At 41.4% G+C, this 13974-nt stretch overlaps 1 protein-coding gene across 1 annotated transcript; it reads right to left on the bottom strand.

Annotated features, from left to right (window-relative positions):
• Window positions 1-1058: 1058 nt before the first annotated feature.
• fgf17 (fibroblast growth factor 17) lies at window positions 1059-5831 on the bottom strand. Its single transcript, XM_068605344.1, has 6 exons — window positions 5800-5831; window positions 5671-5707; window positions 5280-5457; window positions 3761-3867; window positions 1805-1807; window positions 1059-1422 (listed from the first exon to the last, which is right to left on the bottom strand). Exons 1-6 carry the CDS (start codon window positions 5829-5831, stop codon window positions 1132-1134), a joined length of 648 nt encoding a protein of 215 aa, XP_068461445.1. The 3' UTR covers window positions 1059-1131.
• Window positions 5832-13974: the final 8143 nt, after the last annotated feature.

The following is a 13974-nucleotide window of genomic DNA, read 5'->3' as shown; positions in this document are numbered from 1 at the left end:
TTTCACGAAGGTCCGAAAAGAAAAAAAGAAAGTAAGCCAATCAAAAGCAATTTGTCAAATAGAATGACACATTTCACGCATCAAAAGTCTTCCCCAGTGAGTCTGTGGCATGCTTTGTACAACTAATAAAAACCAGAAAGTGTGTGTGTACTCCTACCAACCTAGTATTAAATGTGTTCCTCTCATCATCACTGTAAAAATAGGTCTCATTACGTTACAATGGTTAACCCGGTCTAAGGCTCGCGGCTTCCTTCTTTGCCAAGTTCATTAAAAGAGCTTTATTGTTTGGCTGAACTCCAAATAGCATTTTGATCTGTCATAACATTGTGTGGGTTCTGGGCACTCATAGACCTCATGCTTTAATCTGATGTGTGATGGGAGTGTTAGTGTGTGGATGAACTCCACAATCTCTGCACATTCTCTGCACATCCCCCCCCTCAACCTCTCATGCTCCTTATTCTATCTTCTGTATTCAAGTCGTCCTCTAGCACCACCGTGAGGTTAACGTGAGTCCCAAACTCCCAAATCTCGACCCTGTTTAACTTATGACGAACTGTTCCATGTTGCATTTACGATTTCACATTTCTGCAGACCAATTAGCTTCTGAGAAAACTTTGCGACTGCTTTAATTTTACTTCCTACATTTCCCACAAGGGTTGAGCATTGTTTTGTTCAGCCACTGCATAACAATGTGAACTAATATTGGAATAACGTGAATCCTGCATGATGTGAAGCTGAATGTCATTTTATTTGAACTTTGAATTGCCTCTGACTTTTGTTCTCAGTGTATTTTGGTTGATGTTTGTGTTGCACGTTAAATCCGGTGAGCAGTTTGTTATCCTTGATAATGGAAGTGCTCGTGACACAGAGATGATCTGACGGGTAATTACGTCTCACTAACCCTGCGAGTCATACGGTCCCTCGAGCCTCTCAACACATACACGCTGGACCATTAAATATAATCCATCTTCTTTACTCTTTTTCAGTATTTACACGTCATCATTTTACAGCAATATTACTTTAGATTTATGGCGTTTTAACCATCTTTTGCCTATCAAAAATATACAAAAATAAAATGGCATCTGTTTCTTCCCGTGTCACAACCGTCATCAGTCCATCTTTTGCTGCATGTTAGGAAGAGGTACGTGATTTCCTGTTCCGCTTTGCTCGACGTGTGGCCGGAAATCGGATGAACTCAAAGTGTTTGCTTTGGTCCGTGTTGGGGAAGGGGGGCGGGCCCGTGTGGAGCCTCTTGATGAAATGGACCTCCCTTTGGTTCTCCCTCGTCCTGGAGGCTTTGATGGGCCTCCCTTTCCTGGTGAAAGCCACATACCAGCCCTCATACTTGGCATTCTGGAAGGCCGTGTAATTGTTCTCCAGTACGATCTCTGTGAAGATACAATCCCTGCTCCGGCCTTTGGGCTGCGTGAGAAGAGAGAAAAAGGTTTCTTTTGTTAAAACTGGACAAACCGCTCGACGCATGGATAGAAGCATTCATTCAGATTCAGTCATTTACACCTGACTACCAAACTAAATCACAAAGCTAAGCTATGCAATCTCTCATAAGATAGTTTTAACATCGTATCAAGCCACCTTGAAATGAGACGGTGTAACTTTAGAAAAAAAGAAATGACTCATCATTTCTGACCAATGAGAAGTTGCCGGCAACAACACACAGGGGTTTGGGAAGAAGTGCTCATGGGAAATCTACAAAAGAGTCTGAATCACACCAAAAACATTATCAATATGTACAATATCCATGAAAAGCAAATCATTCCCATGTATTCTTGTTCTAATTGAAAACTTTCTGATAATCAATTAATATCACAATTATGCATATTTTCAAAATTGCACAGGCACTGGAACCAAAATATAAACATCATATATATATATATATATATATATATATATATATATATATATATATATATATATATATATATATATATATATATATATATATATATGGCCAGGAAGTGGTGGGAACCTACTTAACCTACATGTGACACCTGGAAGGAAAGTTCTAGAAAAAAAAAATAGAAGCAGAGATCAAGAGCAATAATTGTTGTTGGTGAAGTAAATGAATTGAACACAAAGCATCATAATTAAAATGAAACAAACAGCAATTCAGACATGCAGCCTTAACTGGACACGCATAGAATTTGATGCAGTTTTCTGCAGCAGGATGTGAGCTTTGCCGTGGACAGACACGGAGGTGCACACTCACTTCACACACTTTATGATTAGTGGTTGTCTGGGTGGAGGCAGAGCACCAACCACCAGGATCCTCTGACCCACAGAGCAATAATAAAGTGATCACACATGCACACATTGCTGCCTCTATTCACACCGTGAAAGCTCATCACAATCAACATTCTTTGTAAAAGTGACGATGACAAAAGCAAGTATATTGACGATATTCATGTAACAAGCTGAAGTTGTTAGTGGGCTGGCTTTTGTAGGAAAAGTATTTTTTCTAAGATATTAAATAAGTTGTTGCATGAGGATATGTTGGATGCCAGTAGCTTAAGGCGGCTAATGTTAGCTAATGTTAGCAAACTTTAGATAGATGTTGCAGTGTAGCAGACCCTTTAATTATTATTTTTTTTAACAAGTGTTAGTATCCAGATTTTTTTATTTGAAACTAAAATTTAATGTTGGTTTCTTGAGTTACATTCAGGAATAGTTTGTCTATTTTGGAGTCGCTTATTTGCATCATTGGATAATACTATTATTTTGGTCCATGAATTATGAAGCTATAGCAAGCAGTCGGTTAACTTGGTAGCTTTGTGGCTGTGTCCAAAAGTACTCTAAATACTCTAAAACTCACCAGCTAACACCTTAAACTCCCTTTTTACATTATTTTCATCAAGCGGACACTTTCAAAGACTTACAAATATGCTGAATAATTAACCCCCAAATGATATGTACATGGATGAATGATATTGTCATAAACATATCACAAAGATGTAAAAAGCTATCGCTCATCTCTTTTCTGGAAATATGTTATGTGCTGTTGATGTTGTCTGGTGTGTGATTGACAAGTGAAACCTGAATCTAAATGAAACAATCACACACGGTCACACATTCATGCACATGTGATACACATTTCAGCCTTTGGAAGTTGTCAACTTTGAAGTATTGAATGGGCTCATCACTTCTTGTATCACAGAAATGCTAAAAAATAAATGTCTTTCTAAAAAAGGATTAATGTGAACTCTTGCTCTTGTCTCAGCTTCTGAGTGTCAAGAGCCGTTTCCATGAAGGAAGTGGAGAGTTGACTTCTGACCCGACACACAGGCAGTGCATGATGGGTACTTTCCTCTCATTGCCGTCATCCATGGCCCAAAAGGCGGAGCAGCTTTCCTATCAGCCCTCTGACTATTCCTTTTTTTTCCAGCACATCATGTCCCAGGTGACTGACAAGTTATGAGACCATGACACCGTGTGAGCTTCAGTGTGGGAGCCACATTGTGTCTGTGTGAGAGCTGATAAGCTCCATATGGATTTAGATTTAAGATTGTTACACCCACATTTTATCTGTTGGGTAAAGAGTGACATTTTAAATGAAATCTGTCCTTGTGAACTTAATATGTTTCCGTAATATGTAAAGAATGTAATTCCTGCTTACAACTCGCTGAATAATATCATACTATAAGTTCAATTAGCAATTTACTCTTCTTTTCAGAGCGTTGATTCGACGCCATCTAAAAATCCCTTTGTTTCACAAATACAAGACATCCAGACACGTGTATCCTACCTTTCCCACCAGCTTCCCCTTCCGGTTCATGCAGAGGAAGCGGCCACTTTCTGCACCGCGGATTCTCACTCGACTGCCGAAAGTATCCGTCTCCACAAAGAGACGAGCTGCCAGAGAGGAAGAGAGGAGAGAGTCAAGGAGCTGCCGGGAAGAAAGAAATGTTCGTCTTGTACAGACAAACATCTCATTTCTTTGTCTTTATTACATTTATGTTTTTGTGTTTTCAAAACTTCTTTGTAACGTCTCTAACACTCAGCCAAAAAGCAACAGCAAACATCATTTACGACAAGGCATTATATTATGTTACTTGTTACTATGAGAATTTACTTTGTAATAATCTGTTTGTCAGTGGATGATATCTCTGATGAGCTGGAACTGCAGACTGACACCCGATGAGCCCCGGTAGCCTCGAACAAATGATTGAACAAATGTGATCACAGAACATTAAAGAGCACAATACACATTCTCAATTGCGTTTGTCCTGCAGTCAATTATGGCTATTGGGCGTTGCAACAGCTGTGTGTATTGGGGCTGCCGAGACAAAGGACGCGTCCTAATCAGCCGCTTACTCGCCAGACGACGGCTTCATGGATACAGCAGGGAGGCTGAATTAGCATAGAGGCCTGAACACAGCTCACAGAGGGAGGGACGAGCAGGCCGCTTGTGCCCGAGGACATCGTTCCCAGCAGGGCTCTGAGGCTCTACTGCCCGGGACCGAGTACTGGCTTCCACCAAGATACCCTTGATTCCTCTGAAGAATCGTTAAATAGTGCTGCCGTTAAAGCAGGACGACCTCTGTTCACCAGGAGCCAGTGTTTGTGTGGAAAATATATCAGCATAAACAGGAAGAAAAAAAAAAGACAACATGGATTCCCTGCAGACTTTATATCCTGACACTTTGAGGATGTGTTGACTGGCAGGTTGGATCAGAATAATGTCCCTTCCCACATCACAGAGCCAAGCAACACATCTCCTGACAAATGATTACCCGCCAGCGATATTTCAAGCTCAGAGGGTCAATATGCAACCTGCCATTGTTTCCTGAATACTCTCCAACTATCAGGAGGATATAACTGTTTGTCCGCTGCATGATAGAAAGATGTGAATCCAGACAAAGATGATCACTTTGCTCAATGTCACCCTGTGATGAGCATATCGGTACGTTTCGATTTTACTGGCCAATATTTTACATTTTCACCAAAATAAAGAGTTATGTGATTGTGTTGTGTTATTTCCAGTTCACTGGCTTATGATCGCCTGAGAAACAGGTTAAACATCTTTAATATCTTTTTTGAGGACTGTATAAATGTTTCCAAAGTGGTAGTTTTCCCAGATGACGGCGAGGCCTTTTCCTTCTGTCCGGGACTGCAGCTCAATGAGACACAGGGTCCCAAGTAGGAATAAAAAAAAGCTGAACGTGTGATATGTATAGGTGGACTTAAAGGAAGATCAGGAAACCCCTCCCTGATGCACAACTCCAGAGAAAAAGAAACACAGCGGGTCTGGGGTCAGCACTTACCGAACATATTTCCATCCTCAGCTGTGGCGGTGACCCTCTTGCCCTGAATCTGGACGTGTTTCCCGCTGGTGCGGCTGTAGAGCTGGTACACCCTGACCTGCCTGTGGCTGAGCTGGTCCGTCACTGCGCCCTGCGTCCTCACATACTGCTTAAAATTAGGAGACGGGTGATTCTCCCCCTTTTTTATGCAACGGGAAAAATGAAATACATAATGTTTTTCTTTCTAATCTGAGAATCCGGCATAAAGAAAAGTAGAGCCAATTGTATAACCGCCTATAATTAGAGTATGGTGATATCTGTTCATATTCAAATGCGACATTCAGAATTTAGTTATTACAACTTTTGTTATTAGCTTTTTTTCAACTTTTTTTCTACCACAAAGGGAGCTTACCTGGGCATGGCACCACAGCACGAAAAAATTAAAAGATCTGCAGAAGTAACAATAATGAAGAGTTGTTATTATGAAGGAGTCGCGGTGTGGCAGTCATGCAAACATGCTGCAGTTATTCGCTCGTCTTACATGTAAATGCAGCGCTGGTTTATTCCATACATTCTCCTCTTTATTTCATCCGATCAAGAAACGGGTTCTTGAGGCACATAAATCCCGGGAGGATGCGGTGAATAAATCCAACGGAGCTCCCACAGTGTCGCATATGCTCTCCTGACCTGTCCATCCACCAGCAGAGGCTCGGAAATAAGCAGCTCTGACTTTGTTTCAGCTCACAGACCTGACCCGGAGGGCTGAGGGGTGAAGAGCTCGGCAGAAGATCCGCGCATCATGTCATCCATCCCAGAGTCAGAGTCCCGGGTCCTCGGCTCGGTGCAGGTCCGCTGGCTGTCGTGCAGCTTTTGAAAGCCCTCTGTCTCCGCGGGATGAGGCTGCTCACTGGTTAGATGTCGAAAGGCAAAGTCCCTCCCTGAAATCCTTCTCGTGTGGGTGGGCACAGCAGCAGGACCCTATGAGGGGTTACTGTAACAGGGAGACGCACGTGTGCAGAAAAGGACGTGTGAACAAATCTGGAGGACGGGCAAAATGAAAAGAGGTAAAGAGGAAATCCACATCCAGATCCTAAAGTTACAAAAGGAACGAAACTGAGAAGGAAAGAGTCCAGACTGCTTTCATGTAGAGCATTACTGTAGCACTGTATGTAAAAGTAAAGAGCCTAATGACACCTTCTGGGTGTGGCAATTACATGTTAATTGCCCCCCTCCCTACACACACACACCCACACACACACCCACACACACACACACACACACACACACACACACACACACAGACACTTCTCTTTTATCTTATGTTAACTGGTCACACTTCCAGCTCATGTTAGAGGAGGCCAAAACAAATCATGTCGACAAAAGGCCTGTTTCATCTTCACATTAAACACAATCAACATCCAGAGATGAGCAGGATACTGTCCTTAATTACCAAAGAGGCGGAGACACGCCAAGAGGAGAGGAGAGAGAGCAGAGGAGAAGATGGATACAAGATAAGCAAAGAGAGAAGAGAAAAGGGAACATGCGAAGGACGGCGATGTGATAACACAGGGCTGTCTACACGGGAGCTCCTGAGTCCAGATGAGACGTGGTTCATGGAGCGCGAAGCTCCATGAAGTGCCTCCTCATCGTCCCCTTCCTGACCCGCCGGCCCTGACCAGGTGGTAAAGTGGCGACTGCAGCAGTTAGGCATGAGTGACGTGTTGATCTGCTTGAGACTGGCTGACAGGAGGCAGCTTGTTGATGTCTCTGATGTAAGACACATTCAGTCCATCAGCAGGCGCTTGTCCTCTGGTTCTGTACTGAGGGAGCCGGGCTGTCGGAGGCGACCCGACCGACCACGTGTCCCCAGATAGACTTCATCTTCTGGGTGAGATTGTGACGAGCAGAGTCTGATGCAGTTTAGTCTGTCTGCACAGGTTCAATTACATTTTACAACAGTTAACAACTCAGTGTTCTTCTAATGTGTCTTTGAAGTAAACAAACAAAACTGAGAAATGTAAAGATGATATTGCAATGATTAAATTCAAAGATATAACTATAATTTACATATAAGTCACATTCTACTATTTTGACCACTTGGCCAACAATACATATTTGGATCTTTTTTGTGCCCAAATGATGAAAGCTGAGCAGGAATGTAAATCATACTGAGACCTCAGAGCACCACTAACAGGCCTTTTCCACAGTCCACACTTAACCCGTCCCATTGAAGGTCCCGGTCATCACCGTGAACCACAATGCCAACGGGCCCTTGAGCAAGCTCACCCAAAAGGAACACAGTCACGACTGATGCTGTTAATTACACCTTAACATCATAATTAATATCCTTTCTTTAGTTTAAAGTGTTTTAGTCTGTTTCTTCTTTGTACTTGGGACTGCAGTCCCAAGAACATAGCAGAGAACAAAGCAGAGAACATAGCAGAGAACATAGTAGAGAACATATCAAAGAACATAGTAGGAACATAGCAGAGAACATATCAAAGAACATAGTAGGAACATAGCAGAGAACAAATCAAAGAACATAGCAGAGAACATATCAAAGAACAAAGCAGAGAACATAGTAGAGAACATAGTAGAGAACATAGTAGAGAACATAGCAGAGAACATAGCAGAGAACATATTAGAGAACATAGCAGAGAACATAGTAGAGAACATAGTAGAGAACATAGCAGAGAACATATAGAGAACATATCAAAGAACATAGCAGAGAACATATCAAAGAACATAGCAGAGAACATAGTAGAGAACATATCAAAGAACATAGCAGAGAACATAGTAGAGAACATATCAAAGAACATAGCAGAGAACATAGTAGAGAACATAGCAGAGAACGTATAGAGAACATATCAAAGAACAAAGCAGAGAACATAGTAGAGAACGTATAGAGAACATAGTAGAGAACGTATAGAGAACATAGTAGAGAATGTATAGAGAACATAGTAGAGAACATAGCAGAGAACGTATAGAGAACATATCAAAGAACATAGCAGAGAACATAGTAGAGAACATAGCAGAGAACGTATAGAGAACATATCAAAGAACAAAGCAGAGAACATAGCAGAGAACGTATAGAGAACATAGCAGAGAACGTATAGAGAACATAGCAGAGAACGTATAGAGAACATAGCAGAGAACGTATAGAGAACATATCAAAGAACAAAGCAGAGAACATAGCAGAGAACGTATAGAGAACATAGCAGAGAACGTATAGAGAACATAGCAGAGAACGTATAGAGAACATAGCAGAGAACGTATAGAGAACATAGCAGAGAACGTATAGAGAACATAGCAGAGAACGTATAGAGAACATAGCAGAGGTGTAATACACTGGGAGGTGCTGAGACACAGGAAAACTTCATCAGTGGCTGCAGTTGAATATTTAAAGAAATGACCTCCTCACGTCTAACGTTACCCGTGAGGAGTTATGAAAAGACCTCTGCGGTGTTTAGAGGATCAGACTTTCACTAACGACGTAGTTATCGTGTTAGTGACGTCGGTCTGAAGCAGTGGAACGACAACGTTCAGGAGACGGACTACGATAAAGCACATCTTAAATACTTGGTCCGTGTGTTCTTACGTCATGCAGACAACATGAACAACATGGTTCAAAGTGTTACTTTATTAACGAGGTTGGAATAGAAATGAAAGAAGGAATGTGTAAGTAAAACAAAGTATTTTTCACAGATAGAACAAAGCTACTAAACGGTCTCTGTTCAGTCTCAAACATGCTGAATATGAAGAATATGCAGACAATAGTTTATGAAACACTTTATTGATGATCTGCGTTTGTCTTCACGATCGTTTGTTCGCGTAAACGGCCGAATGGTGCGTCGCTTTAAATGTTGCCACCACAAGGAATTGTGGGGCGGCATTACCTCCTTTCCGTTCAAAAAGGCAGGTCCAGTGTTTCCTATGCTGAAGGAGCTAAGGAAGGAAGCACTGAAGCTCCTTTCTTTTCCATTCAGAGAACGCAGCCACTTAGGTACTTACGGGTCCAAAAAGGACTATTCGACTACATTTTCTTCTTTGTTTTGCGTCCATTTTCCACTAATACGCTACAGGGCTAGATGTCATATGTAATCCTTCCAGTATATCCTCAGTCTTCCTCAGGGTGTCCCCCAAATGATCTCCACATCCAGGCGCTGAGGGAGCCTGCTGGTCAGATGCTTCCTCAATGCCGGATATGAAGATAGCTCATTTCAGCCCCTTACATCCATGAATGTGATGTCCATGTCCACGTGTGAGACAGTATGTTGCTTACAGTATCGAAATATTTCATAATATAATGAATCGTGTCCCCTGTATCATGACACAGCAATGGTCCAGAAACCTGGATTATGTTTAGCAGGACTAATTAATTTGTATGGAATGATTCACTAAATATATCTCCTGCATAGCAGTCCTAATGGATGGCAGGCATATAAAGTCTGGGGTTCTCATCCGGATCTTCTGTCCAAAGCACAAGACCCTGGTTTCAATGTCTCAAATCACTATACAGACTTTTTCTGTAGGCTATTTCACCTGATTAGCGGATTAAGTATTGCGAGGCAACATATTACTGATACGTTTAGCATCTACATATTTGTGACTTACCAGATACGTGAACATTTCCTCTTCAAGCTGATATAAAATCTAATCTACTTGGTCATATATTACCTTCAAAAGGCATTTGCAGTTCCAGGTGCATATAAAGATCATTTCTAGGAGACGGGGTTGGATCCACTACCTTCAGGTTCCTGCCGTCCCGTTACAACTTGCTGGAAACATCAAAATCGAACAAGCTGTAAACTGTTGAGAGAGAACTTACCTAAAAAAAACATAAAACAATGTTGGTTTTAGTTCACATTCATAGGGATATAGAGATGAGATGGCTTGAGGCTAAGTCTCCTCGTAAGCTCGGAGGAGCTACGCTGTGGTAGCAACCTGTCAATCACAAGTGAGCCTCCTTCATGGTCTATTTGAACCTAAATGGGACCATAATTTATACGACCTTGACCATCATTCTGTATTGAAGAAGACTTGAAACTGGAGATTGAGACATAAACTCAAGTTCACAATGTTTATTGAGGTAATAAATCAAGTGAGAAGTAACATAAAGTCAGCCATAAAATATCTGGGTGTTATCTCAGATAGTTAGCTTGGGGCAACACATAAAGAAAGTAGTGCAGTCAGGTATATCAACTGAGGTGTATTTCAAAACTTGGGTCAGTTCTGTCCGTCAGCAGCATAATACACACTCCTCCATGTTCCTGTGTGACTGTAATACCTCGTTCACTTGCCGAACTAATCAAGGAACAGATCCACGTTGTTCCAAACCCGGCAGCTTGACTTTCGAGCAAAACAATATGATTCACACTCCCATTTTGTCTGATCTACATTGGCTTCAGGTCTCTTCTACAATCCATTTGTTGAAGTTATGTTAATCATATTTAGGGCTCTGAATGATCTGGTGCTGGATTATATAACGGAGCTCCTCACCGCGGACTGTGCCAACATCCCCTTCTGGTCTGCCAGTCTGACTGTATACACTGCAAAAATTCAGCTTCCAAAAACAAGAAAAAAAAGTAATAAAATGAGGGAAATATTACTTGAAATAAGACAAATTATCTGCCAACAGAACAGGAAAATTTGACTTGCCAAGACTTCTTGAAACAAGTGAAATGCTCTAACATAAAAACTGCCTGATGAGAAGAAATATCTTGTCAATCAAAAAACAAGCGTCAAATGCCTTGATTTAAGATATTTCATCTTACTTAGATTTAAATTTTTGCAGTGTAGTCCAAGTTAAAAACAAAGAGTGATCAAGCCTTTGGTCTGTCTGAAATATCCATAAACTATTGGATGGGTTGCCACGAAATTTGATGAAGACATTCATGTGTCCTTAAAGATTGAAGAATTGAGATTAATTAAGAAGAATTGTTATAACTTTGGTGGTAATTTAGCTTCATCATCACGGCCAAATTATAGCGTCCAACACATTGGTTCTTGACCAAATACAAAACCAATGATAGCCTCAGCTATTATTTTTTTGTCGATTCATGACAATGAACATTTTGGGTGCCATCCCAAGTTGTGATGGAAAAAGTAATTATCACAATAAATATGTCTGTTTATAAAATGTAATTCATTAAATGCTTTATCGTCGTGTTAATACATGGAGGAAAGGGTTCCTTACAGACTTTTGAACAATTGCCAAATTTTCCAAGACTTTAAAACAGTGAAGTCCATTTCCCTTCCTCGGGCTACTTTAGCTCCAGTGACAAGTGAAAGGAGAACTGGTGGTCTCCAAACAGCTCTGACCACATCGTAAAAATCTCCGCCATAAAGAGCAACTGGCCACTCTTTCTGACCCTGCAAAAATAGAGGCAAGGGTTCAGAAAGTGGGTGGTCCCCTTTATGAATGATCAAAAGAACAGAAAAGTAGAAGAAAAAAAAGACTGGAGGATTCACTTGGACGAGCAGCCTGCTCTCCATCAGCAGCAGCTCTTCTTGTCCTTCATGCCACCCGGACCCAGAATCAGGTCAGTCTTCACCGCTCTCAGTTGACTGATTCAGCAGCCTTGGAATGTGACGCTCTCAATGTGAACATAACAGTGTCTTTGAATGGACTTTGAATGACGTAAAAATGGACAACTCTGTTCTTATTACAAAGGCTGCTGACCCTTAGGTATCGGCCGGCCATTTGCAAGCTGACCATTTGAGCTTGCCAAATTTGACACAGCTGACGCAGGCAATAAATTTGAACTAGTTTCCCCACCCCCTTTATCCATAATGAGTGCTGCCCTGGAAAGCCTTTGAAGAGACAGACACAAACACACTCATGCACACATACCAGCAATGATGCGATAATCATAGGATAAAGTTGAATTATATGATGAAAGACACAGGCAATATCCAGAATCGTGAATCTGCATGAGTGTGAAAATGCAAAGTGATGTCTAAAAATTCACATGGCCAGTCAGACTGATGTGTGTGAATAACTAACGAGGATATGTGAAGAGGTATTGGTCGACAGACAACATTGTCAGGGTGAGCAGACTGTGCAAATCCTCAAGTCGCTGATCCGTGATTAACGCTCGCCAGTTGCAGACAGGCTCTGATTGCTTCTACAGGCCAAGAAGCTGAGAACATGTCAGACTTCAGCACTAATAAAGTGACTCACACAACTGTCCTTCTCAGAGACGCAGACACCAAGAGAGAGGGAGGGGTAGTAGTAATAACAATAGCCGGACCTACAGATACGCCGAGGCTACAGGGACAGTCAGACGGGGCCCAGCATCTGTGTTATTTTTAAGGAGCAAAATGTCACTGAGCAATGAACATGCTCAAGGCGCATATCTAACAGGGTTAGATGCAAGGTCACGCATAGCCAGATCACTTTCTGAAGACAGACGCTGTTGTAAATGGTAGTGACACACATGTTACTGCTTTGAAGGCGTAACCGAAGCTTTTGGAAAATTAATTGTTAGCTTTTAATCAATTGTACTGGTATGTGCACATGTGCCCTGTCTCAGTCGTTTGGAGAACACAGGAGCTGTAAATATCATTCAGAGCATTAAGCAGTAAAGGCCCGGATCTAGAGGAGTAATGTCTACCTGAGCAGAGCATGAAGTCTCTCTCGCTCTCTCTCTGTGTTGATATCAGACCGACCATGTGCCTTTTAGTGCATGTTCGTGCATGTGAGCGTGCCCCACTGATTGGCTTACGGCTGCCGCTCTGCATTGCTCTCATATGACGGTAACAGCTGATTACGGCCTCCTGATCAACAGCTTTGTGGTGGACGTGCAGCACCACCCTCCGGTTCCCCCTCAGGTAGCAGGTCTGTGTGGTTTGCACTGTTAGCGCCGTTAGCTTTGAGGCGCTGCCTTGTCGTTGCCATCTTGAGGTCCAGTAGCAATTTCAATGCTCCCAATGTTGGATCTTGCACATTTAAAGATACATTCTGGTATTTGTCAACCTGGTACACTTTCCTGAGACTTCATCAATAACATCATCATATAAGACTACCTGTCCTACACCGTGTGTTTCATTCACAAACAAGGTGGATTAAAAAGAAGAGTTTTACACCACAGAGCTTCATCCTTCTGTTTGGAATCAGCAAACATAAATATAGCACATTTAGCAGCGGCATTACAGGACAAAACAATGGAAAAAATGTAGCTTTTAGGATATCGTGTAAAGTGACTTTGAGTACTAAGAGAAGCACTATATAAATGTAATGCATTACTATTAATATTATTATTGTGCTAAGACAATAACAATACTTGGACCAATCTTATCTCAACTTACTAAGTAGAAAGTAAACAAATTGTTCAGATACATTTATCGTAGTACATTTTGAGGAACTGACTATGCACATCCTTGAAGGAGATCATTTACTCTGCCTTTTATGAAGTTAAACAGCTTTCCTGCAATGAAATCCAAATTAATTTTGGTACAGATTACATGATGTTATAATATTTGAAGGTGTATGTGTCTTTGTACGGCTTCCTGTGTCATTAAATGTTGTCATGTTATAAAGCACTAATGTCATATTATCTGATGCACAAATAAGCAATAAGATATCAAAGTAACAGTCTACAGCTCAGATATCTAAACATGTTTTTACTATGTTGAATGTGCAAAACTAGTTACCTAAATCCACCTCCCACAAGTCAAAAAATACGCTTGAGAGACTGTGGCCAGAAAAAAGCAT

Source organism: Clinocottus analis, unplaced genomic scaffold (genome assembly GCF_023055335.1).
Source record: "Clinocottus analis isolate CAN_PGR_092001 unplaced genomic scaffold, fCliAna1.0.p SCAF_7, whole genome shotgun sequence".
Taxonomy (NCBI): Eukaryota; Metazoa; Chordata; class Actinopteri; order Perciformes; family Cottidae; genus Clinocottus; species Clinocottus analis.
This window is presented reverse-complemented; position numbering and strand designations above follow the sequence as displayed.

Coding starts and splice junctions, on each gene's coding strand:
- fgf17 (XM_068605344.1), bottom strand. CDS start 5,831: ATGTATGGAATAAACCAGCGCTGCATTTACAT. Junction 5,458..5,670: donor TGCTGTGGTGCCATGCCCAG/GTAAGCTCCCTT, acceptor TGCATAAAAAAG/GGGGAGAATCACCCGTCTCC. Junction 3,868..5,279: donor TGAGGATGGAAATATGTTCG/GTAAGTGCTGAC, acceptor CCTCTCTGGCAG/CTCGTCTCTTTGTGGAGACG.